The 26,363-nt window shown below is 39.2% G+C and overlaps 1 protein-coding gene across 9 annotated transcripts in view; it reads right to left on the minus strand.

Moving 5' to 3' along the window:
- The window catches only part of szt2 (SZT2 subunit of KICSTOR complex), a 266,338-nt gene that overhangs the window by 232,752 nt on the left and 7,223 nt on the right, over positions 1–26,363 (minus strand). For all 9 annotated transcript variants that reach the window (XM_072574543.1, XM_072574540.1, XM_072574542.1 and 6 more), the window contains exons 4-16: positions 22,401–22,571; positions 21,203–21,334; positions 20,321–20,480; positions 19,899–20,005; positions 19,608–19,809; positions 19,347–19,517; positions 16,914–17,145; positions 16,632–16,761; positions 12,902–13,047; positions 12,472–12,624; positions 11,927–12,041; positions 3,494–3,699; positions 381–617 (exon numbers count right to left, since the gene is read on the minus strand). In XM_072574543.1, coding sequence (XP_072430644.1) covers positions 381–617; positions 3,494–3,699; positions 11,927–12,041; positions 12,472–12,624; positions 12,902–13,047; positions 16,632–16,761; positions 16,914–17,145; positions 19,347–19,517; positions 19,608–19,809; positions 19,899–20,005; positions 20,321–20,480; positions 21,203–21,334; positions 22,401–22,571 — 2,162 coding nt within the window. The remainder of the gene's footprint in view (positions 1–380; positions 618–3,493; positions 3,700–11,926; positions 12,042–12,471; positions 12,625–12,901; positions 13,048–16,631; positions 16,762–16,913; positions 17,146–19,346; positions 19,518–19,607; positions 19,810–19,898; positions 20,006–20,320; positions 20,481–21,202; positions 21,335–22,400; positions 22,572–26,363) is intronic.

A 26,363-nucleotide genomic window follows, 5' to 3' on the forward strand; every position in this document is an offset into this window, starting at 1 on the left:
TTTTGTCTTAAAAGTGTAGCTCCTCTAAACCAACACTGAATACTGATCTTTTCAAATTCTATTCTCACTTTCAGAATAATCAACATTTTAAATTCACAGGGACCTCCAGACTTCCGTACAGAACTCAAACTGCTGCAAATCTCAGTTTGAAAACATTAAAGGGAACAAGATGCACCAAATTTTTGAAATAACAAGGACAGATTAAGAGGATATAGAGAGACATGATAGATGACTAATTAAAGCTGTGCAAATTAAACATGGCAAATTAAATTTTTTCAAGTATTAAATCATGGCTTTATGGAATAAACTGGATAGATTTAACAAAGCTGTTTCTTAAAATATTTTCTCCACAGATTAAAACATTAATAATAATTCCTTACTCAGTGAGAATAGAAAGTATCTGTGCTGCAGAAGTGATGGGTACTGATGGGCCCAAACCTGGCTGCACAGACCATATCCAGCGCTGATGATAGAAGTAACGAGACAAGGAGGCAAGTGTGGAGGAAGCTGTGCGAGTAGTTGCCATCGTCGTAGCTCCTGACATGGATGCTGGATGTCCACAGCTGTCTAAGTTCAAGATAAAAGGAGTTCGATAGTCTGATGGAAGCTTCTCATACCTTGGAATCAAACATAAAATAGCACATAGTAAAAGATGGCAAAATCCAGAAATCCTTTTTCTTAATCAATATACACAACTGTGACAATCAAGTCATATTTGGGGAGAGGAGGAGGAGGAAGTGGAGTAAACGACAGGAGTCCAGAAAGAGAACAGTTAAACAGACAAAGCAATGGATAATGATGAGCAGGGGAGAAAGAAAAGCTGCTGATGGGGCCCATTAATGAATGATAATGGATAGGCTATGATGAAAGCAACTAATGTGACAACAATGCCTGAGGTGTGGGGGTGGGTAAACAGCATGGATGGTGGTGTGCAGGTCCTAAAATCATTGAACATGATACACGCTGCTGAAGGCTGCAGAGTCCTTAAACAGACAATGCTGGGCACTACAGCAGGCCCGAGACAGAGCTGTTGGTCAGGGAACCGGAAATTCGGGGATCATTTTCGCAATGTTCAACAAAGCAGTCAGCCAGTCTGTGTTTCATCTCCCCAGTGTAGAGGAGACAACCTTGTTAACAACAAATACAGTAGACTATATTTTGTGAAGTGTAGGTAAATCGCTGCAGCAAGTTGTGCCTGGGGCCTCGGATAGTGAGAAGGAAGAAAGTAAATAGGCAGTGTGACACCTTGCAGGGGGCTTTGGAGCCTTCAGTATTCAACAATGAGTTCAATCATTTTAGGGCCCGAGGTCCTCCTGTCAGGTTCTTCATCCAAACCTCCCACTCCAGGCCTTGTCATCACATCACCTGCTTTCATTACAGCTAACCCATTTTCACACACTAATGGTCCATTTGTTGCTTTTCTGTCTCCCTGGCTCACCATTATCCGTTACTCTCCCTGATTAATTCATTGATAAATTGTCACATGTACTGAGGTACAGTTAAAAGTTTTGTTTAAGGGTAGTACAGGCAGACAATAGTTAGCAAGGATGTACAGATCAGACATTGGATAAAGACTTAGACAGATACATACAGGTTACACTGCACAGAGCGCATGCTTGGGGTGATCAACATTGGCATTATTTGAGGCTAGACAGTCTGTTCATCAGTCCAATGACATCCAGGAAGAAGCTGTTCCTGAACCTGCTGGTATGTGTGTTCAAGCTTGTATATCTTCTGCCTGACAGAAGAGGCCGTAGAAGATGATTACCGGACACGATAGATCTTTGATGATGTTGGCAGCCTTTCCCAGACCATGATGGTCTGGGCTGCGCTCACCACCTTCTGTAGTTTCTTATGGTCCTGGACAGAGCAGTTGCCAAACCAGGCCATTATGTATGTGGACTATGTGCTTTCAAGGATGCATCTGCAGATGTTGGTGAGTGTTTTGATGGACATGCCAAATTTCCTGAACTGCCCAAGGAAGAAGAGGTGCTGTTTTGCCTTCTTGACGATCTACGTAAAAGTCCAGGACAGGTTGTTGGTTATTGTCGCTCCAAGGAACACAACGCTTTCAACCCTGTCAACCTCAGTTCCATTGATGTAGATGGAGGTGTGTTCTCCTCCTTTATTTCTTATGTCAATGATTAGTTCTTTAGTTTTGCTGATGTTGAGAGTGAGGTTGTTCTCAGCACACCATATCACCATGCCCTCTATCTCCCTTCTGTATTAACCCATTATGGTTCGTTATCTGTCCTACCACGGTGGTGTCGTCAGTAAATTTGTAGTTGTTTTCATTCGGAATTTGGCAATACAGTTGTGGGTGTACAAAGAATACATTAGGGGGCTGAGGACCCATCCCTGGGGGGTTACAGTGTTGCGTGTTATTGGGGAGGAGATGCAGTTGCCTATCTTCACTGATTGTGGCCTGTAGATCAGAAAGCTGAGGATCCAGTGGAGGATGGAGCCGAGATCAAGAGCACAGAATTTTGAGATCAGTCTGGAGGGGATAATGGCATTAAAGGCAGCGCTGTAGTCAGTGAGCAGGAGTATGACATAGTTGCCCTTGTTGTCTAGATGTTCCAGGGATCTGGACAACTCTAGATCGGAGGTTATCCATTTTGCTTTCAATAACATGAACAGCTGCTAGGAGTATGGTGGGGAGCGGGGTTTTGAAACACTTTGCTTCAACTCTCTCTGAGCTCCATCTTTTACCTATCATTCACTTCCACGACCCTCCACATCCCCACCCAGTCCTGAAGAACGATCACTGGATCTGAAAACATTGACTCTGCTTTCTTTGCTGCTAAATCCGCTGAGTTTCACCAGTAATTTCTGCTGTTGCTTGATGTTAATGTTCCAGGGACTTGGATTTGAATCCCACCATGGGAGATGATGAAATTTGATTTCAAATAAAAGGTGAGTCTAGTGTCAACCATGTAACAATCCTGGACAAAAAGCTTGTATTTAATTGTTGTAAATATCCAATTGGTCTTTTCGGGAAGGAATCTGTCCTCCTTACTGGTCTGGCCTATAAGCAATGGGTTGGCTCTTAATTGCCATGTGATGTGATATGACCCAGCAGGGGCCTCAGTTCAAGAGCAATAAGGGAGGGCAATGCTGCCATCCCATGAACAAATTTTAAAAATTCAAATATCATCTATAAAAGCATCCCATATTTAAAACTGTACCACAATTTTTCAAAGAGAAAGGTATCTCCCACATATGTCTATCTTCTTTTCTAATCTTTTTTGCTAATACGTGACTCTCTGTAATACTAGTATCATGTTACATAGCACTGCCTATTGCAATCATACATGATCTAGTATTACATCATTTTTTTAAAGGACAAAAAGGTTAGATACAGTAAATCATACTTGATAATTACACTTGGTGATTAGATCATACTATCATTCAATTACACTCATTCAGGTGCAGAACTAGAAAGGTTGTGCTGCAGTAGTAATTTCTTATTTCATTGTTTTCTGATCAGTACCTAATGAGAAGCTTTTCCAATGGTTTTTTCAGTATTACAACACAGGGTCGATCAGAAAGTGCCAGCTGTGTGGCAGGAAGAGGAGGAGACTTTGAAGGAGAGGCGTTGCCCAGATGTTTCCTCTTGACTTTTGGTGTTGCTTCTTTGCTTTGCACTCTTTGGGGAAAGCGAAGTGAAAGTATCTGATCTCGCAGTTCATCGACAATCTGCCAATATAACCACATAGAATATTCAGCATGCAGTGAAGGACAGAATGATCTACGACAAATATCTACAATATCAAATGGTCTTGCTCTCATTTGGATTCTGCAGATTAAAACTGGAATTTTGCTATTCTGAATGGTAGGTTTATATCACTACATAATTTACTGACAAATATAAGTTTCACATCGAATATAAATAAAAGAAAACACAGCCTGGCATGAATTACCATGGTATATTTGATGATCTATTGCTTTAGTACTTGCATTGACATACATTCCAATCAAAGTCTGCCCATATATTTGCTATTTATACTCTTTCATCCTTGTTCTTCCTTCAAGACATCCAGCATAACCTTTAACGCATCATGGAGTTGTTAACCTATTGCTATTGGAGGTTTCAGACTTTTCAAATGTCATTACTACTAACCTCGATGTATGAGGAACAGAAGTAGGTCATTCAGCCCCTCGAGTCTGCATCACCATTCAATAAAATCATGGCCGATTTGATTACAGCCTCAACTCCTCATTCGAATACCCAGCTAACTTTATATTCTTAACTAACAAGGGAGTCAATGGTGGTGGAGGTGATGGCCTACTGGTATTATCATTGGATGCAGGTTATGTTCTGGTGGACCTGAGTTTTTGAGTTCCACCAGAACAGGTAGGCAAATTTAAATTGAAGAAAAACTGCAATTATAGCCGAATGATGAACATGAAATGATTGTTCTTATGGTCCTATAGAAATATACAGGTTCTTGATTAGTAATAGGATCTGAGGGATAAGGCAGGAAAATGGAGTTGAGAAGCGTGAATGGAAAGAGCCAGAATCAAATTGTGGAACAGACTCGATGGACTAAATGGCCTAATTCTGCTCCTATATCTTAAGGTAAATTTACTCCAGTTGAAACTCGAGAAGAGGATTCTGGGTAATCCAAGATGGAGGACAGGAAAAATTTCTGGCTGTAACAGCTGCTCCTTTTTTGAGGTATTTTAGGTGCTGGAGGTGATTTCCTCGAATTCCAGGAGCAGCCATTACTGTTTTATATGCTGTTGCATTGTTTTGGAACTTTGGGGAAAAAAAAAGTCAAAACAACAGCAGTTTTAAAAGGGAGAACAGACAAAGGCAGCACATAGTGAGGTCAGTGCAGGAGAGACAGAGAGAGACAGAGAGAGAGAGATGGAGAAAGAAATTGACACCAGAGTGAACCTGCACTGTACTGTCTTTGCTGTTTGAATTCATGTAGCGTACCAGAGGGAATGGTGGAGGCTGGTACAATTGCAACATTTAAAGGTACTTGGATGGGTATATGAATAGGAAGGATTTGGAGGGATATGGGCCAGGTGCTGGCAGGTGGGACTAGATTAGGTTGGAATATCTGGTCGGCATGGACAAGTTGGACCAAAGGGTCTGTTTCCATGCTGTACATTTCTATGACTCTAAACATAGGATAACATAGAATATATAACACAATATAACTTCCCAACACCTAGCAACTTGGAAAGAAGGCAAATGTATGTAGAATCTTTCCTTTAATGCATGAGCCAAAAATCTTAATCTGAACATTAGCACCAGTTCCATTACAATGCATAAGTGAAGAACAAGTAAATTACACCTTGAATCTAATCTAGCTACATTACTGAAATTAGTCTTTTCTGATACTTGAAGGACACAGCCACAATAAGCACCTTCTTTTCAATGCTTGCAATCTCACTTATTTTTCCATAATTAATGGGTAAACCGAATAGTCTCCCCAAATCTAAATGTCATTCAGCCCAAGTAATCCATGCTGTCCTCAATTTTTCACACAAGCCTCTGCCAGTCTTTAACCTCATCAATCATCATTAGTTCTATTACCCTTATGTACTTTGTATAGTATGATGTGCCTGTACTGCACACAAAACAAAACTTTTCACTGTACCTAGGTACATGTGACAATAATAAATCAAATTAAAAGTCAAATCTATAGTGTATCATTAATTCATAATCAGCTCAAAGTCAAATCATTATTTGAAGAAAATAACTTCTTTTTCATTTGAAATATATATACTTTATTTATTGCTGAGAATGAATGGCACGTGAAGATGACATAATTCAATCACAAGTTTATTTTTGAACCCATAATTAAGGAATGAAGTTTTATTCTATTGACTCCTTATTGGACAGATTAATAGAAGGTAACACCTCTATCATGACTTTCCTTTCTATAAAATCTCAATTAGTTCAGGTTGAAAATTTGCTCGCTGAGCTGGTAGATTTGTTCTCATATGTTTTATCACAATGCTAAGTAACATCATTAGTGAACCTCCAGTGAAGAGTTGGCGTTCTGTCCCGCTTGCTATTTATCTGTCTCGGTTTCTTAGGACAGGTGATACCATTTCCAGTTCTGTTTCTGAGAGTTTGGTAAATGGGGTCCAAATTTATGTGTTCATTAATGGAGTTCCGGTTTGAATGCCAAGCCTCTAGGAATTCCCTTCGTCTGTGACAAAGAGGGAATCTTAATTCTCAATTGTCCACAAGTTGGTGACTAAATATAGCATTGCTCGGACTTTAGTATTTCTAAGATGTAATTAATTATCTCCTGGACATTGAGATTTTTTGCTGTCTTAAACAGCAAAGCAAAATACCCTAGAGGTAAAACAAACAGAGAATTCAGCAGGTCTAGCAGCATATGTGGAGAGAGAAACAGAGTTAACATTTCAGTTCTAAAGGAGTCATACCAAACTTGAAAAATTAACACTGTTCCTCTCTCCACAAATGCTGCCAGACCTGCAAAATTTCTCCAACATTCTCGCTGGGTAGCGAGACCATTGGTCTGAGGGGGGGCTTTGGTTTGTGAATTTTGGGTAAGCTATCATACCGCTTGCTACCCAGAACACCAACTTACAGATTAGCCAAGGAGCTACACCACAAGACTAAAACACTTAGTAAAAGACTCACACCACTCCATCCACTCCATCCAAGAATTCCTGAACACCAAAGACACAAGATAGAAGAGGATGAAATAATGATCTCCTTTGACGTAACAGCCCTATTCACATCCATCAACATCAACCTGGCCAAGGAAACAGTGACTACATTATTAGAAGAACCAAAAGCACATACACCAGACACCACCAACTTCATCAGCAAGGACAAGAGGCAGCAACACAGAAACTCTAACAAACAGCTCTGCCAACCATCCAGCCCAAACTTTGGGTCTGCTATGTGGACCATTGTCATCACAAAATGAAACAAATTAGAGGAAACCATCAATAATACCCTTCCTGGCATAAACTTCACTAAAGAGGAGGAAAACAACAACAAACTGCCATTCCTAGATGTCACAGTACAGCAGCCAATGGGAAACTTGAAACCAGTGTCTGCAGGAAAACAACATATACAGACCAAAAACTGAACTACAGAAGTAGTAATCATCCCAACATCCACAAACAAAGCTGCATTAGAACATTATTTCAATGAGCCACTGCAGCACAGATGAATTATGAAGAGCAAAGGAAAATCACCTATACAGTGTATTAAAAAAAAGACATCCAATGAACACAGTCCACCGATTTCTCAGCAGCCAACCCAAAGGAGCAGACAAAACGCATCCAGACACCCTAGCCACTCTTCTCTACATCTGGGAAATGACTGCCAGACTACTCAGACCCCTTGGCATCATAGTAGACTACAAACTCACCAACACACGAAAACAGAAGCTAATGAACTTGAAAGACCTTCTACAGACAACAAGCAAAACAAATGTCATTTACAAAATACCATGCAACAACTGTAACAAACATTACATTGGACAAACAGGCAGAAAACTAGCCACCAGCATACATGAACATTAACTAGCCACAAAAAGACATGACCCACTCTCACTAGTATCCTTACAGATAGATGAGGAAGGACACAACTTCTTTTGGGACAATGCATCCATCCTAGGACAAGCCAAACAGAAACACGCACAAAAACTCCTAGAAGCAGGGCACTCCAACCGGAACTCTATCAACAAACACATTGACTTGGATCCCATTTACCACTCTGAGAAAAAGAACAGGAAATGACATCGCCAACTCAAGGAAACCTAAACACATAAATAAAAAGCGGGCCACACCACAAGTGCTTCACTGAAGGCTCACTGATGTTACCTAGTATGGTGATGAAACGTCTGAAAACAATCCTTCAGCACAGTGAACAAACTTACACCCAGGTGAGTTATTTTTTTTTAAAAACCCCAACTGCAAAATTACAACGTCATTCAACAATCTACAGATTACATCAGTGATTGTACATAAAATCTAACCCAAAAGAATTCCTATTTTACTTTAATATCCACATCCTCACCTTTAATTACTGTCATTAATGATGAACTACTTAGGCTATGTCAACTCGATCATCTTCAGGACACTGATACTATTTGTTTTGTCATCTTACATGGATTGTGATAAATATCTTGTTGCCATACAATTATTACTTTCTCAAGGCTGCCTCTCTCCAACTTCCCCAGCATCCTCCATTCAATTTATCCTACAGACATTATTGCATGAATTCCAAAACTGTGTCCAAATCTCAACCATGATTAACTGCTTCTTCAATAACCTTCCCTCTATCATAAGGGGAGAAGTGGGAATGTTTGCTGATGATGTCAGGAATAGTGCTGAACTCTTCAGGTACTGAATCAGTCCGCAGACAAATGCAACAAGACCTATCTTGGTCTGACAAGTGGCATGTAATGTTCAAGTGACACAAGTGCCATGCAATGATCTTCTCTTACAAAAGGGAACTTAAACTATGTCCCTTGACATTTAACAGCATCATCATTACTGAATTCTTCACTATCAATGTCCTGAGGGTAAATATTGACCAGAAACTGAACTGGACTAGCCACATAAAACAGTAGCAACAAAAACAGTTCAGAGGCTAGGAATCCTGCAGCAAATAACTTGCCTCCCGACTCTCAAAAAACTTGATCACTATCTAGAAGAGACAAGTTGGGAATGTGGTGGGGTACTCTTTACTTGCCTGGATGTGTGCAGCTCCGACTTTCAAGAAGCTTGACAACATCCAGTACAAAGCAGTCATGTGATTGGCACCACATTCACAAATATTCACTCCCTCCACCAACAATGCTCAGGAGAGTGCCATCTACAAGATGAGTCAGACAGTGAGAGGTTTGCAACACAAAATAGACCTTTTGGCCCATCAGGTCTGCACTGGTCAAAAACCTGGCAACAACCTGGTAAATCTCCTCTGCACCTCCTCCAGTGCTATCACATCCCTCCTCCTGTGGATTCCAGAACTCTAGTCAATACTCTAGCTATGTCCAAGTCAACGTTTTGTATACTTCCAGCATAAACTCCATGTTCTTAAACTCAGTGCCTTAGCCAATAAAGACAAGTATCCCATATACCTTTTTAATTACTTTACCTACTTGGCCGGCTAACTTAAGGGACATCTGCACAATAAAGTCTCTTGATCCTCAGTGCTTCCCAGGACCCTAACCATTCATGTATTCCCTTGCCATGTTTGTCCTACCCAAGTGCATCACTTCACTTATTCAGACTTACTTCCATGTTCCATTGATTAGCCTACCTGACCAGTCCACCTATATCCTCGCATAATCTAAGGCTATAGAGTCAAAGAGTCATAGAGATGTACAGCACGGAAACAGACCCTTCATTCTAACTAGTCCATGCCAACCAGATATCCCAACCCAATCTAGTCTCACCTGCCAGCACCTGACCCATATCCATCCAAACCCTTCCTAATCATATACCCATTCAAATGCCTTTTAAATGTTGCAATTGTACCAGCCTCCACTACATCCTCTGGCAGCTCATTCCATACATGTACCACCCTCTGCATGAAAAGGTTGCCCCTTAGGTCTCTTTTATATCTTTCACCTCTCACCCTAAACCTATGCCCTCTAGTTCTGGACTCCCTCACCCCAGGGAAAAGACTGTCAATTTATCCTAACCATGTCCCTCATGATTTTATAAACCTCTATAAGATCACCCCTCAGCCTCCGATGCTCCAGGGAAAACAGCCCTAGCCTCTTCAACCTCTCCCTATAGCTCAAATCCTCCAACCCTGGCAAAATCCTTGTAAATCTTTTCTGAACCCTTTCAAGTTTCACAACATCCTTCTGATAGGAAGGAGACCAGAATTGCACGCAATATTCCAACAGTGGCCTCATCAATGTCCTGTACAGCCGCCACACGACTTCCCAACTCCTGTACTCAAGACTCTGACCAATAAAGGAAAGCATACCAAAGACCTTCTTCACTATCCTATCTACCTGCCATAACAGCAATTGTTATATCATTTACAAACTTAATGATCAATCCTCCTACATTAGAATCTAAATTGTTTATATGTACCACAAACAGCAAGGGCTCAACACGTTTTCCTGCAGGACAACTTCTTTCAGTCACAAAAATACTCTTCAACCTTCACCCTCTGCTTCCTGCCACTCAGCCAATAATAGTTCCAACTAGCCAAATAGCGCTCTGCAGAAATTCTAAAAGGTTCATAGATTGCACCTTCTAAATCTTCATCAACTAGCATCTACAAGGACAAAGCAGGCAAATACATGGGAACACCACAGCTTGCACATTTCCCTCCAAGCCACTCACCATCCTGACTTGGATATATATCACCATTCCTTCAGTGTCACTAGGTCAATTCCTGAAACTCCTTCCCGAACAGCATTGTGGGTATCCACAACATATATAATCCAGCTATTTAAGTGACAGCTCACTACTACTCTCTTCAGGGCAATTAGGGATGAGTAATAAATGTTGGCCCAGCTGGTGAAGCCTAAATGCCCTTAATGAATAAAAGAACTAAAGCATTCAAATTACATCCAATGTTAACATTTTACGAACTGTTTCATTATTAACTGTCTTATTATAACCCCAAAAACTTGCCTTGCACTTCAAAAAGACTGCACAATTGATTAGATCAGATTACTTACATTATGGAAACAGGCCCTTCGGCCCAACAAGTCCACACCGACCCGCCGAAGTGCAACCGATCCAGACCCATTCCCCTACATTTACCCCTTCACCTAACGCTACGGGCAATTTAGCGTGGCCAATTCACCTAACCTGCACATCTTTGGACTGTGGGAGAAAACCAGAGCACCCAGAGGAAACCCACGCAGACATAGGGAGAATGTGCAAACTCCACACAGTCAGTCGCCTGAGGCGGGAATTGAACCCGGGTCTCTGGCGCTATGAGGCAACAGTGCTAACCACTGTGCCGCCCATGTGCTATTTAACTTCTGAATTATTTCCAAAGCCAAGGCGGCACGGTGGGTTTCCTCCGGGTGCTCCGGTTTCCTCCCACAGTTCAAAAATGTGCAAGTTAGGTGAATTGGCTATGCTAAATTGCCCATAGTTTTAGGTGCAGGGTAAATGTAGGGGAATGGGTGTGGGTGGGTGCGCTTCGCGGGTCGGTATGGACTTGTTGGGCCGAAGGGCCTGTTTCCACGCTGTAAGTAATCTAATCTAAGCTAATCAAATCATGTTTTCGGGAGAAACATCCCTGCTTCTCATTTTAAAGAAGTAAATCTCATCTCTTAAAGTGATTGCAATTTACATAAGTGACAAAAACAGCATGGCCTTTGTGGAAAAGGTACAATTGTATTTGAACAACTGTAACAAGTGTAGTAGCAGTTAAATTATGTTAATTAAACAAATACACTTGGTAACTGGAGAAAAACAAGAGATGAAAGAGAGAGCAAAAACAAGGAAACAAAATAATCAGAAAACCAAGAAAAATGCTTTTTCAAGTCTTGTAAAATTAAGAAATCTGCATTTTTTTCTGGAATTTCTTATTTAGGAGTGATGCGCTCTCATGATCAAAATTACAATCTTTGGCTTTTGCATTAAAAAGAAATGGAAATACTATAGCAATCGGTCTAAAGCTCTTCAAAGAGACAAGTCATATGGAGAGTCAGAGGTATGTGGAGAAGAAATTCCAAAGTTTGGCCCTAGGCAACTAAAGGCATGATCACCAGTATGTAGATATCCGAAAGTTTTGGATCTGTTGAAAATCTCAGAGGGCGGGTTCACTGAAACAACAAGACAAAATACCGACAGTGATTGATGCGAGTTCATTAAACAAGTAAATACCGAAATATGAGGCAAATGTTGTTTTGAGACTAAGACTACCATTTTTGCAACAGTATGCGTGACTGTTCTATGCTTCACTGCATAACCCTGTACTCCCAAATCATACCTTATTTCGAGCTTGAGCTTGCATTCCAATGGGAAATCCCAGACGAAGGACCATGCATGGAGCTTTGGAAATAACTCGAACAAGGTAAAAGGAAGAAGGAGGCTGATCTGTTCCACTACAAATGAAACAAATATTACTTTGATTAGCAACACTTCAAAATTATGAAAAATAATTAAACATCTCTTATACTCAAACCTTAACACCCATTCTCTATTCACACCACAGACTGAGTTAAGACAATTATTCTTGTGAGATACTACTCCTTTAAGCCACTCTAAAAGAATCAATTGAAGTCACCTCAACATCTCAGATTAAACAGTTGAGTCTAACACAAATGCCACCTCAGAAACCAATGCATACAAAATTATACTGCACAGCATTTTAACAGCGTAAATTACCTACAAAACAATTACACACTCTTAGTGTTATGCTATTATTCATGGTCAGTCCTGAACAATATGCATGACAGTGCCCTCATGGGCTCTGCAAAACCAAGGATTTTAGCTTCACTAAACTGTATAACATTAAGGTAAATGAATTCTCACTTGTAATGAAGCTTAACATAGGAGTATCCTTCTACCAGCACAAAACTGCTCCAATCCCGCAGGAGGGATGTTAGTGCAGAGAGAGAGATACGACACTGGATGGTACTGTAGCGGCCATTACTTCCTGGTGTATGGATATGTTTTGGCACTGGACTAAAGGGAAGAAGGAAAACCACATTTAAAACAACCAATGAAACAATGTGGAACAGAAGTCATACGTCATTATGTTTACTGATGTCTGAGGCACACACAGATTAAAAGCATATTGTCTTTAGATCGAGATTTTTTTTCATTGCTAAAAAAACTTGTTGGAAAAAAAATCATAATATCAACAGTTTAGAATGGGAAAAACATTGCTTCCCATCTCTTGAAAATCTGAGGTGAGTATACATTGACTAAATTAAATCAAGTGAATATAATACCAACTTACATATCATGTTCCAATAGTATGCCAATGCGATGCATATGAAGCCACCGCTGCCAGAAGCTGGCATCCATAGACAAGATAGGCTTCCAGTAAGAGGAAAACTGGGACTGGCTGGAGTCCTTAGAGCCACTATGTTGCAATGACAGCACCTAAGGAAGCCACAAAATCAATGTTAGCAAACTTCTATATAATCAAAACATACACAATTAAACAACACAAATCTGAACTATAACAATCTAATATTACATAAACACTCTACAAAATGCATGCTTTAGAATAGCTAATTACTCCAGAAAAATAGCAGCAGTGATATGAAACAGCATGGTAGGAGAGAAGTGCTTTCTCACCACATAAAATCCCTTTCCCGAAATAAATTTCCTTCCCATTCATAGCTGAGAAAAAAATTATATTAGATAATTGGATAATTCTTTCAAAGAGCAAAGTGGTTTCCTATTGCGATGTATTTGTTCTTTGAGGTGCTTCATCTTAGTTTTTCCATCCAGAACACCCATTAAGCTTTAGGGACTTAAACTGGTCCTTAAATGTTTCTAGATTTTTTTTGCACCATTACTTTAATTGGAAGTTCATTTTATTTATTGATTGTTCTGTGTCTGAAGATTTTCAAACCTAAATTTGTTTCAGAAGATTTTAAATTGGTGGTTCATCATCCTTTTACAATTTAGATCAATGTTAATTTCTAAACTTTCTTTTTCCATATGTTACAGTACTGTAACTATGTTATTACGTTGTAAATGGCAAGATCTTTAGGAGCATTGATATGCAAAGGAATCTTGGGGTCCAAGGCCATAGCTCACTACAAGTGGCAGCACAAGTGGATAATGTGGTAAAAAAGGCATACGGCATGCTTGCCTTCATTGGTTGGAGTACTGAATATAAAAGCTGGCTAGTCATGTTGCAATGAAGACTTTGGTCAGGCCACACTTGGAGTGTGATACACAGTTCCAGTCACCACACTATAGGAAGAATGTGGAGGCTTTGGAGAGGGTGCAGAAGTGGTTTACCAGAATGTTGCCTGGATTGGAGTATATTAGCAATAACAACTGGTTGGACTAACTTAAATTGTTTTCACTAGAGCATCGAAGGCTGAGAGGGGACCTGAGAAGTATATAAAATTATGGGAGACATGGATGTGGTCGATTAACAGAGTGTCTTTCCCAAGGTGAAAATAACAAATTCTAGGGGACATATGTTTAAGGAGTGGGAGAGACAGAAAGAGAGAGAGAGACAGAGAGAGTTTAACGGAGGTAAGACCATAAGACATGGATGCAAGGAAAAAGTTTTTCATACCGAGGGTGATAGTTGCCTAGTATGCACTGCATGTGGATGTGGGAGAAGCAGATATGATAGCAATGTTTAGAGGCATTTAGACAGACACATAAACAGGCATAGAAGAAAGGGATATGGACTATGTGCAGGCAGATGGGATTAGATTAGGCCAGCACCATACTCAGCACAGACATGGTGGGCCAAAGAGCCTATTCCTGTGCAGCACTGTTCTATGTTTACCATCTTATTCACATCTATAGGACCCCTCACAGAAACCTCCATTCAATGGTGAAGAAAGCAAAGTCGTTCAATAGATTTTTCATAATCTAGACAATTATATTGTGCACCAGTACTAGAATTGCTCCCTTTAATTCACAATGAACACATTTTAGACATCTGAAATAAAAAGATGATGCTGGTGATACTCATCAGGTCTTGCAGTATCTGTGGAGAAACAGAATAGGATCCTTCTTTGTAATCAAAGGGAAATAGTAAATGGTAGTTTTTATGTTGTTGCCAAAGGGAGAAGGAACTAGTCAAACAGATGCTGAGGGTGCCCACAGCAAAACACAATGTCAATGGTAGTAGAGATATAGATGCAGAATAGGTATGAACAGAAAAAAGGTCAACTTTGCTGGGAGCAAACCCATGCAAATAAGAGGGTGGGGAGTTTGCAATCAAAGTGGAGGAGTGAGTTATTGAACTCAATGTTGAGCCCTGAATTCTGTAAAATGTTGAAGCAGAAAATTAGGGATTGTTCTTCCAGTTTGCATTGGGTTTTGTTGAAAGACTGCAGCAGATCAAGAACAGAAATGGTAGTAATGCACAATATATTAAAGCTGCAGTTTGACTGGAGTACTGTGTAGATTTTATCATGATTTACTTTGTACTGTTTTGACCACAGTTTAAATTTTCTATCAACTTTGACCACTACATGTTAGACGGATATAAAATTACCACAGATTTTGTCAAAATCTCTTAATCTTTACCTCTCTCAATATATTAATGAACGTTCAGTACCCATCTTTTCTGTTAACCAGCAGCACTTTAGCACATCTACATTTAATTTCTTTTGTGATATTTTGTCCTATTTATATATTTTATCTGATCATGTAATTTCAGAGTTTCCTACCTTAGCTTTGATAAAACATGAGAAAGCACCAGATCTTACCATAGCCCATATGAGATTAAACTTTCTGCATTGTTCATTGCAGAAAACAAGATGAAATTATACTTTCAACAACTTACATCTTTCTAATCAAGTATGAAATTACTAAAAACAAATATTCTGATGCCCACAGTGGTCAAGCTGTACAAAAGCAAAAAATAAGCCTGAGTTACAAGACCAATGTTTTACTGTCTTATAATTATTAGTCTTCCGAATTAATTATATCATGTAATGCCTTAAATCACAACTAATATTGGCATTAAGACCATAAGATATAGGAGCAGAATTAGGCCATTCACTCATCAAGTCTACTCCACTATTGAATTGGCAGATATGTCTCTCAACCCCATTCTCCTTGTAATCTTTGATCCCTTATTAATCAAGAACCTATCAACCTCTGTCTTAAATACATTTCACAGTATTCTATGTCAGTCAGTTTCACAGATCAACCATCCTCTGGCTGAAGAAATTCCTCGTCATCTCAGTTCTAAAGGGTCCCTTCATTCTGAGGCAATGCCTGTGAGTCTGAGTCTTTACTACCAGTGGAAACATCTTCTCCATGTCCACACTATTACGCCTCTCAGTAGTAAGTTTCCAACAGATCCTCCCTCATCCTTCTAAACCCCACCGAGTACAGACCCAGAAATCCTCAATCATTCCTCAATGACAATTCCTTCATTCCTGGGATCATTTTTGTCAACTTCCTCTGGATCCCTCCAAGGCCCATTAAGGGCATACCCCATCAGGTTAATTACTGAATAGAAAATATTTAATTTTAGGACATGATGGATTGATAAATGTTTGAGTGTATTCTAACCACAGCCAGAAATTTTATATAGATAGTAGTGGCTCAATCAGAATACGTTTGGCAGGCATTTAAAAAGCTGACCATTTCTCCCCTTCTCCATCTGTTACCCTTATCCCCAATGTTGCAAGCACACAAATTTGCAAGATTGATTCAACAATTTTTCAAGAACTGTGGATTCTTACTCACTTACATCCAATATCAAAATGATTTTAAAACATACATGGATAGAAGGAATTTGGATTTATATAGTGACAGCCAATATCCAAAAACACGCATATGCTAGGTCAAGCAAACACCATACACATTTTTTTCTTTTGCTGCTTTCATATAACCTCACAAAATTTAATTTTTCCTTGAATAAACAGGAGATGATTGAAATAGAAATGCACAGAATCACATTGCTCAGAATATTTATGTAGTCAATGATTTTGAAATATATTAGTTTAAACTGATGTTTAACTGAACAATACCGGAGTGGTAGATCCTGGTGGGATGTAGAATAATGGAACCCCATTCTTCGTGCTCTCTGGGATGGTGTAATGCTCAGGGATAGTGTTGAAGGATTTGAGATGAACCAGCATCTGGTCCGTTTGATTAATACTATGAAAGTACATGAGACACACATTAACCATTTTTTTCTTTAACAACAAGGAAGAAACATGCCCCTCCCCCTTCCACTCAAGAAAACATGTTCTGTTATTCTGACAAATACACAACATTTTCATTTTTTGTCACACAATTCCATTACTTACCTCTGCAGTGTGTTCCAGAACCGCCGGATAACTGTGGTGCGATACGGACTGGTTATTGGTTTCCTCATCGTGCAGCTAATGTCATGAAGCATATCATAGCTGCCCTCCATTGTTACCTCCACCCAGGTTAAGCGTTTGGCTGCATCTAGAGGCCATGATGCTACCACAAGATATTCAATTCTCATATTGTGTTTCCATAGCAGCATCAGTTTCACTTCCAACTGAGTTCCACCTAAACTCCAAAGGAGGACGAATAGAGGAGTTTAAACTTAAAAGCCATAAATATGATTTCTTTTTGGGGCTGAAATTACCCAACCATGGGTGCTGGCAAGCTAGCATGTGCTGGTGCTGGTTCTCAATTGTGATAATTGGGGAGGGTTGGTGGCGGGTAAGGGGGTGGGGAGAGCGGGAATCAGGCTATAAAATCACCTTGCAAATCCAAAATGTGCTAATTGATATCAAGGTGATCAAGAATCATTATGGCAACCTTACATAGCATGCAAAATATCAAGAGAAAAAAGTAACAAACAAAAGAATTCCTTTAATCACACTCAAACTGCATGGTCCTTCTACAGGACTGGTCTACATTGTCAGTTTTCTACACAGCAGGTAACTTTGTTCACATGCACTAAAGTACTTCAATGGTTGCGATGTAGCTTGTTTTCAAATTAATGGCATATGGGGTTGCTTTCTCTTCTGAAGGGTTAAAAGATCAAATCTAGGTCAGGCAATGCTTCCAGACAGTGACCTAATACAGTATGCATCAAACAGCATGAACTCCATGAGTGTTAATGCAAGAATGTTTTTTGATTGTGATGGTTTATGATAGGTGGGGTAAATACTGAGAGTCATTCACTTGGTTTTGGAACATGACAAACAAAGACTGATTTTACCTTAGAAAACCCAGAGATTGACAGTTTTTGGGTTAGAGGGCTGAATGGAGTCAGAAGCAAATATAGTTTCATTCCTAAAAAAGTACAGAACAGTTTGGGGAAAGCAGTTACCTCAGTGGAAACGTTTAGGACAGGAGTGCTGAGAAAGTCTATGAATATTTATACAAAAATTCTTCATAGTTCACAGGAAAGAACTGGGGAGAACCAGCCATATTGACCTTAAAGATTTGATATAGAGGAGTAACTTTGCTGTGTTTGAATCATTGTATAGTCATGGTCTTGGGCGTAAATCAAAACCTTATTTTGCAGTATGGTTCTAAGACCTTTTCTCCTAATTGTGTTTTGTATCTACATAGTTTTTATTTGCTTTTTTTCTTTGCTTTCATCTTTTGTGTGATAAACTTCTGTATTGTTATTAAAGAAACTCTGCCTCCTTGTATGGCTATGCCTTATTGAATAACTACCCTGTTATCTAAAATTAAAAACAAGATTATCAGACCGAATTTCATTCTGGAGCCTGATCTGTCCAGCAGTCCCATATGCTAGGATCATAACAGGTTAAAAAAACACTTTGGGGCTTCTTATAGACCAAAAAATGCTCTAAACGAAGACAATCCTTTTCAGAATATTTGGTAACTGTTATAAGACTGATACTATTGTGTAGGACTGAAGAAGTGCTGTTAGGTGTAAGGTGCTGCTTTCCAGCCTTAAACAGATGTCAAATCTATCTCGCAGCTGTTTATAAAAGATCTCAATGCAATATTTTGAAGAACAGGGAGTTAGCCCACATGCCTTGATACATTTCTTTCCTATCAATACTACGAAACAGATTATGTGGTCATTATTATATTGTTGCTTGTGAGAGCTTACTGTGCATAAATTGGCTGCAACATTTCCTACCATAGTGTTTACACTTCAAGTAGTATTTAACTGACTCTAATGTGTTTAGAGAGGTATAGCAGTCACAAAAGGTATGACAGAAATGCAAGGCTTTTGATTTGAAACTAAGCTCATCAGATTCATGATAAATATTGTGACAAATGGCACTGTAAAATCTAATTCTTGGTATAGTGGTTTCTTAATAACAGTTTCCAGTCATCCATAATTATCTACTGTACATGATGGACCATAATTATTTCTTCTCTGTTCAGGGACAAATGTTTATAGCTTGAGAGGTATCATTCTGCATCAAGCATAGCAAACCAAGAATCAGTCTTTATCTAACTGCCACGTTGGCAGGCCCGGCAGATTGCTGGTTGGCCATGATGTGAATACTCCTTCCTTGGTTAACAATAGAATTAAAGCCCCTGGTTCAGAGGCAGGGGGTTTACTGTCTGAGCCACAAAACTTCCCTATAGTCACAATTTGCAAATCATGATCATGCTGACAACAAATCTATTGGGGTTCTACTCCATAACATTATCCAACCTGATCTAATGCAGTCTATGTGTCAATCCCAGATATATCAACCCTTCAAATCATTGCCCTTCGCACTGCTTCTTCTCCAGATTGTTCTGACATTTTAGCAATATTTGTTTACCTTTAGTGATATTAAGTTCCTTCACTGTGTAGCCTTCACGCAATCGTACTGAGACAACACTGGTCAGGTCTGCATGCACCTCGTTCTCAGCATGTTTTTTTCGTCTCATGGCCAGTGCAGGATTACTGCTGGCAGACACTAGGTGCTCATTGAACAGTTTATGTTGGGACACTAGATTTACAGAAAAACAAATAATTAAGGAATAGAAAGGCCAGACACCAAATGGAATTAAATAAACAAACTTCGTGTAGATATACTTGCCACAGTAATATTCTGGGTTCATTGATTCTCCAGGTCTCAGAAAGCTGTACAGTAGAAATGCTTTGTGGTATGCATTCATATTGAGGCTGCTTTCTGGGCATGTGGACATGTAGGATCCAAACGTTGCCATGGCAATGAACTTCATTAACTCCAAGTTTGGTACATAACCAAAGCTGCAATCATACGAATACACACCTCCAACCTATAAAAGGAGCACAACAATTTTTATAGAACTACAGAAGCAGTTTGGTCTATTGAATTTAAAGGCATTACTTAAAAATATATGATCACCTGTATAAAAGAACAAGCAATTGTGCCACCACGCAGTTGGTTTAACAATGTTTCACACACTGCGACATCTGGTACACTTGTTACACCATCAGTGATGATTATTATACCTGTAAGAAAAGTAAGGTCATTCATGCAAACCTTGAAGTAATACAGCATTTACATCACATTAAGTTAGCTGAATAGTGAGCTTCTATATTATCTAAGGACTGTGAACTTTTGGTGTCAACACCTGGATTGCAGTTTGCATGGCCCTCACAATTTTCAATATGTTCCAACTTAATCTTCTGAACCTTTAAAACCACAAATGAATCCTGTTGAGGTTTAAACTAAGCAACAGCCTATTGACAAAAATTAAAACAAGAATCAGATTGACTTGGATTTATAACTCAAATTATAAAGATGCATATACACAAAGTATTAACCTGCACTGGAGTTAAATGGCAGCAGCTGAAGTGCTAGGATTCCATTGCGGATCATGTTGACGAGTCCCATATCTGGTGTTACCATTGAAAAAGTCATCTTGCGCGAAGACTGATCATAGAAGTCACTAGCATCCCCTTGGGATAAAATGGGCCTATCAGACTGCGATTTAAGAGATTAAAGATTAGATAGGAAACCAAAAAGGAGCAACTACCAATACAAAGCTGAAGTTCTCACCATTTACACACATCTTTACTATCAAGGCTGTGTTACATTTGTAGCTCACTTGATCAGTTCACCTGAATTTCCCGCTAAGGGAGATGGCTGGTTAATATGTAGTTTATACTTTGTAAGATTGGAAAGAATTCCAAAGAATTGGAAGCTAATTTCCTGGGTTGGTGGTGAACGGAGAAAAAAAAGAACATTTTTGTACCGCCACACATGATATGCTGGAGCAGTAAAACACAGGTTTATCACTAAGCAAGGCTGTTGCACTGGGATTATTTAAGGGTTGTAGTCATACACTGGCAGTTGCTTGAGAATTAATAATGTGACTCTTCATTTTGACAGATGAGAGATATTGAATTTTCCTGCACATTCAGGTCAAAAATATTACTGCTTCAAATGTAGCATGTTTAGGTGGAGAGAATAGAACATATGCTCTTTTTCTAATTCAAATTTGGGACAGATTAAGACAACATTACTTCTTCTACAATATTCAAACATGATGTACTAACTCTTCACATGAAAAGAGCTCTGTACGGAACCAAATAAAATATGAACTCTATATCTTACACCAACCTCTCAGAGATGACAAATTGGTGGTAATAACATATAGGATACTTAGATGACGGAATTTCTTTCTCCCTCAAAGAGACACTGACCTGCATTTTGGGCTTGTAGTACTGTTGAAGAACTTCAGCTACATTGTTTTCAAATGCTCGTAACTGCTGATAGATATGCTGAAGGAAAGTATCCAAGCTACTTCGGTCCAATAAACAGCCTTGTACTAGAACCTACAATACATATATGCAAAGATCAGAAGAGTTACGTACAAATATCTCGACTGCAGGTGCACACAAGCAGTTACATATGCATTTGCAGATAGAAGGAAGAATTATAAAATTAAGTAAAGAACAGTGACTAATTTTGTCAAAAACACAGATTTGTACAAAAATGTCACGTCACAGGGTAAGAAATTATCTACACCGGGATACATAGTCCACTTCTACCTTTTTCTATCAAATTTCAATATCATGCATTGCCATTTTATATATAGCACATATTTAAAACAAGAAGTCTAAAACCAAACTATAATTTATTTTTTGCTTGTTGAATATTGCATATTTACTCTACCCTTGAGCTGTTACATTTCATTTTGTATAAAAGCAAACCAATTCATTTAGCATCATCTAGAAATTAAACTCTCTCAATTTTTGACCTGTAGCTTCAACACTGAAAATGATTTTACTTGATGTTATTACAACGAATGGAGGAAAATTCTCATTTGTTCACTTTCCATGCGATTTGAACTCAGATTCTGGAAGGAAAAGAAAGACGTGCTCTGTTGTATCACTGAGGGACCAAAAGCAAATGATTCAAACTCAAATCTGTTTCAGTTATCTGACTCTCTGTCCTCCTGGGTCAAGTTTTATCTAGTCTGTCAACATAGCAGTGAAAATTGCCAGTTGTCAGAGCAGCCAGCAGAAGATTCTCCTGCTTTCAGAAAGAAGGAATAACAGCAGGAGGAAGAATGAAGAAAAAGAATAATTATGCAATTTTGGATTGACGGATAAAGTAGCCATATTAAACTGCATGAAATGAAAGTAAAGATCTTTCCATATATACAAGCTTGGCACAGTACCTGCCCCATGAAAGTACACTTTTGTTTATGAATCAAGTGTATTTCAGTTTTAGAAATAAAACTAGATGCAGTGACTTTTTTAGCAGTGACAGCAGAGGGGAGTTAGTCATATATCAAGTCCAAAGACATCGCTGTTTTTCACTAAACAAAATACTGGCAATAATTTCATAATCAACAGCCTGAGGCAGAGAAACTTTTAAAGATAACTAAGTGCTCACCTGGTGAGACTGAAGTCCTATAATAGAAGAATAAGCGAGAATAGTAATGTAGATCTCTGGCTGAAACACTATGTCCGTACCCGGGACTTTAAATGGTCGCAGCAATTCCACTAAGCACTTTGAGAGTGCATGAAATACTTCATCAAAAATCAGCTCTCCAGTAGAATCATCCTGTGAAACATTTACAATCATTTCACTGAACAAGTAATAAACATGCAATTAGAAAAGAGGGAAACTCTTACTCATGCTAAATCTAGTTTCAAGTGGTACTGCTCTTCCTCCAGACAATAAAACAGTGAGATAGGTTGAAGATAAAAAACAAATGTGCATTTACATTGCAGCTTTCACCTGCTCATGGTATGCCAAAGTACTTTAGAACAAAACGAATTATTTTTAAAATATTGTTACTTATTGTTCTATCGGCAAAAATAACTAAACTAGGCATATATCATAAACAGCAACTGAAAGAAGCAATCTGATCACTTATTTTTGTTGCTTTCTGTTAAGTAAATGTGGACTAGAATACCATTCTAATATACATCCCTCCACGATATTCCAAGACTATTTCCATTTTCACTGATTAGACAGACCTCAGTTTAATTTGTCATATGAAGGACAGCACTTTGACATTGCAACATTCCTTCAGTACTGGAAGGGAACTTAGACCCACAATCTTCTGACCAATCAGCTGACACTTAACCCAACCATAAACAAATCAACAAAATGATGACAGTTCAATACAAGTTCATTGAACATACCCACCTCAAAAAAAAGTATGTTCAATAACAGATCTCACTATTTCACTCAGAAGTTTCTTCAATCAAGTTAGTCTCTGTTGACAATTTAACTTTTCTATCATAATGGATCACTGAACTTTATTTTTCCTACATGTTTGATATTACTGAAAGGTTCAGTGTATTTTTAATTTGGCAGAGGGTAGTGAAACCTTTGCACATGTCATATTTTGAATTGTTTAACAACTGTTGGTCATTTTAAATGCCCCTTTTCAATATCTTTGATATTCTACTATGATGATAACAAGTGTAGGAAAACTAAACTGTGGATAATATTATCAACCCATCTGAAAACCAGTTTGATTTCACAAAACCATATCAGAAAGATTTACAAGCAAAGTGTGTGTTCTCACCAGCAACAATTGTACTTATATAAGCATAATGTTAGGAAATAAATTTGACATTGTCCTAATTTTGCTGTATGTGGTTCAAATTATCAAAGGTTTAGTTAGAGGTTCTACAGACTCTGGCTGGAACTTGGAAAATACTAGGCAATCGATCACAAGTTTCAGTCTATGACATATAGATTTCTATCACAAAGAGCCAGAGTTGAGCTACCAAGCTAGAAACTATCCCAACCAATTTCTTTTCACTCATCAAATAACAATCCCCAGAACCATTCTCGAAATCCTTAAACTAACTACATTTCAGAGGTCTTCAGCAAATTTTCCTCACCCTCAAATATATTTATGCAGTTTATTTATGCATCTCAAGTAAAAATTAATTAGAAGATTTATACTCTATACTCAGCTACCCAGCAATGGGGAAAATATCCAGGTATGTCTTGTACAGAAAGAGCAGGATAAGTCCAACCCAGTCAATTTCCATCCCATCTTAATGATCAGCAAAGTGATTGAAAGGGTCATTAAATTGAGTCATTAAGTGGCACTTACTCAACAAAATCACTCTCACTCATGCTAGGTTTGGATTCCACCAAACCAGCTCAGTTCCTGACCTCATGACAGGTTTGGTCCAAACACGACCAGAAGAGCTAAAAAGTAGATGTCAGCAACAGTGACTGTTAAAATCAAGGGTACATTTGACAACAAAGAGTCTGAGCATCACAGGAAAACAATTCACTGGTCAGAGTCATTGCTAACACAGTGGAAGATGGCTGTGGTTGCCTCAAGCAAGTTGACTCATTCCCAGGATATCTCCACAGGAGTTTCCCAGGGTGAATAATTTTCTAATCAATTTGGTCAGAGATGGTAATTACACACATCTTAAACAGGTGGACTTGAACCCAGGTCTCGTGGCTCATAGGTAGGGACAGTACTCCTGTGTTACAAGACCCTAATTTTTTAGGATGGTGTCCTTGCCCCAATCACCTTTACCCCCTTCATCAATTACTTTCCCTCCACATTTGCTAATGACTGCATCATATTCAGTACCATTTGTAATTCCACAGATACAGAGGCAGTTCATGTGTAAATGCAAAAAGACCTGGACATCATTCAGCTTTGGGTGATAAGCAACAGTTCCTCTAATTTTATTTTCCACATCAGTCATAGAATCATTCATTACAGAAGTGGTTCTTTGGCCCATTGAGGCTATACTACCAAAAATATACACTACTTACAGTTGTCTCACTTGACTTTCTCACACTAGGCCCATAGCCTTTAACGATATGGCACTTTCAGTAACTTTTAAAGGCTGTGAAGATTCCAGTTCAGCTATCGTCCTAGACAGTACATTGCAGACTCCTACTCCCTTCAGTTTGAAAAGATTGTTCTGCAAATTCCCTTCAAATCTCCTTTTAGAACATAGAAAAGCACAGCACAGAACAGGCCTTTCAGCCCACGATGTTGTGCGGAGGATTATTCCTAATCTAAAATAAAATAACCTAACCTACGCACCCCTCAATTCACTGCTTTCCATGTGCATGTCCAGCAGTCGCTTATATGTCCCTAATGACTCTGCTTCCACCACCACCGCAGGCAACGCATTCCATGTGCTCACAACTCTCTGCGTAAATAACCTATCTACTTGATATCTTCCTCCTAACACCTTAAAACTATGACCCCTCATGTCAGTCAATCCTACCCTGGGGAAAGGTCTCTGGCTATTGACTCTATTCATGCTTCTCATTATCTTGTACACCTCAATCAGGTCACTTCTCTTCCTCCTCCTCTCCAGAGAGAAATATCCAAGCTTAGTCAACCTCTCTTCATAAGACAAGCCTCCCAGTCCAGGCAGCATCCTCTTTGCACCCTCTCCAAAGCCTCCAAGTAGGGCAACCAAAACTGGACACAATATTTCAAGTGTGGGCTCACCAGTGTTTTGTAGAGCTGCAGCAAAACCTTGCAGCTCTTAAACTCGAACCCTCCGTTAATGAAAGCCAAAACACCACATGCATTCTTAACAATCCTGTCCACTTGGGTGGCAACTTTGAGAGATCCATGCACTTGAACACCAAGATACCTCTGTTCCTCTGCACTGCCAAGAATCCTGTATTTAATCCTACATTCAGCATTCAAGCTTGACCTTCCAAAATGCATCACTTCACATTTATCCAGGTTGAACTTCATCTGCCATTTCTCAGCCCAGCTCTGCATCCTGGCTATGTCATGCTGCAGCCTGCAATATCCTTTGATACTATCAACGACACTTCCAATCTTTGTGTCATCAGCACATCTACTAACACACCCCTTAATGTCCTCATCCAAGTAGTTTATAACAACTACAAAGTGCAGAGGCCAAAGAACAGAGCCCTGCGGGACACGACTCACCATTAATCGCCAGGCAGAATACTTTCCATCTACAACCACTCTCTACCTTCTGTCAGCCAACCAATTCTGAATCCAGAGAGCCAAATCTCCCTGTATCCCATACCTCCTGACTTTATGAATGAGCTAACCATGGGAAACCTTATCAAATGCCTTGCTAAAGTCCACATACACATCAACTGCTCGACCTACATTGACCTGTCTCGTTATCTCCTCAAAGAACTCAGTAAGATTTGAGAGGCATGACCTGCCCCCTCACAAAGCCATGCTGACTGCCTTTAATCATGCTATGCTTTTTCAAATAGTCATAAATCCTATCCCTCAGAAGCTTTTCCAAAACCTTGCTGACCACAGATGTAAGACTGACTGAACTGTAATTGCTAGGGATTACTCCATGACCCTTCTTGAAAAGAGGAACAACATTCATCTCCCTGCAATCCTGC

Source organism: Chiloscyllium punctatum, chromosome 7 (genome assembly GCF_047496795.1).
Source record: "Chiloscyllium punctatum isolate Juve2018m chromosome 7, sChiPun1.3, whole genome shotgun sequence".
NCBI lineage: Eukaryota > Metazoa > Chordata > Chondrichthyes > Orectolobiformes > Hemiscylliidae > Chiloscyllium > Chiloscyllium punctatum.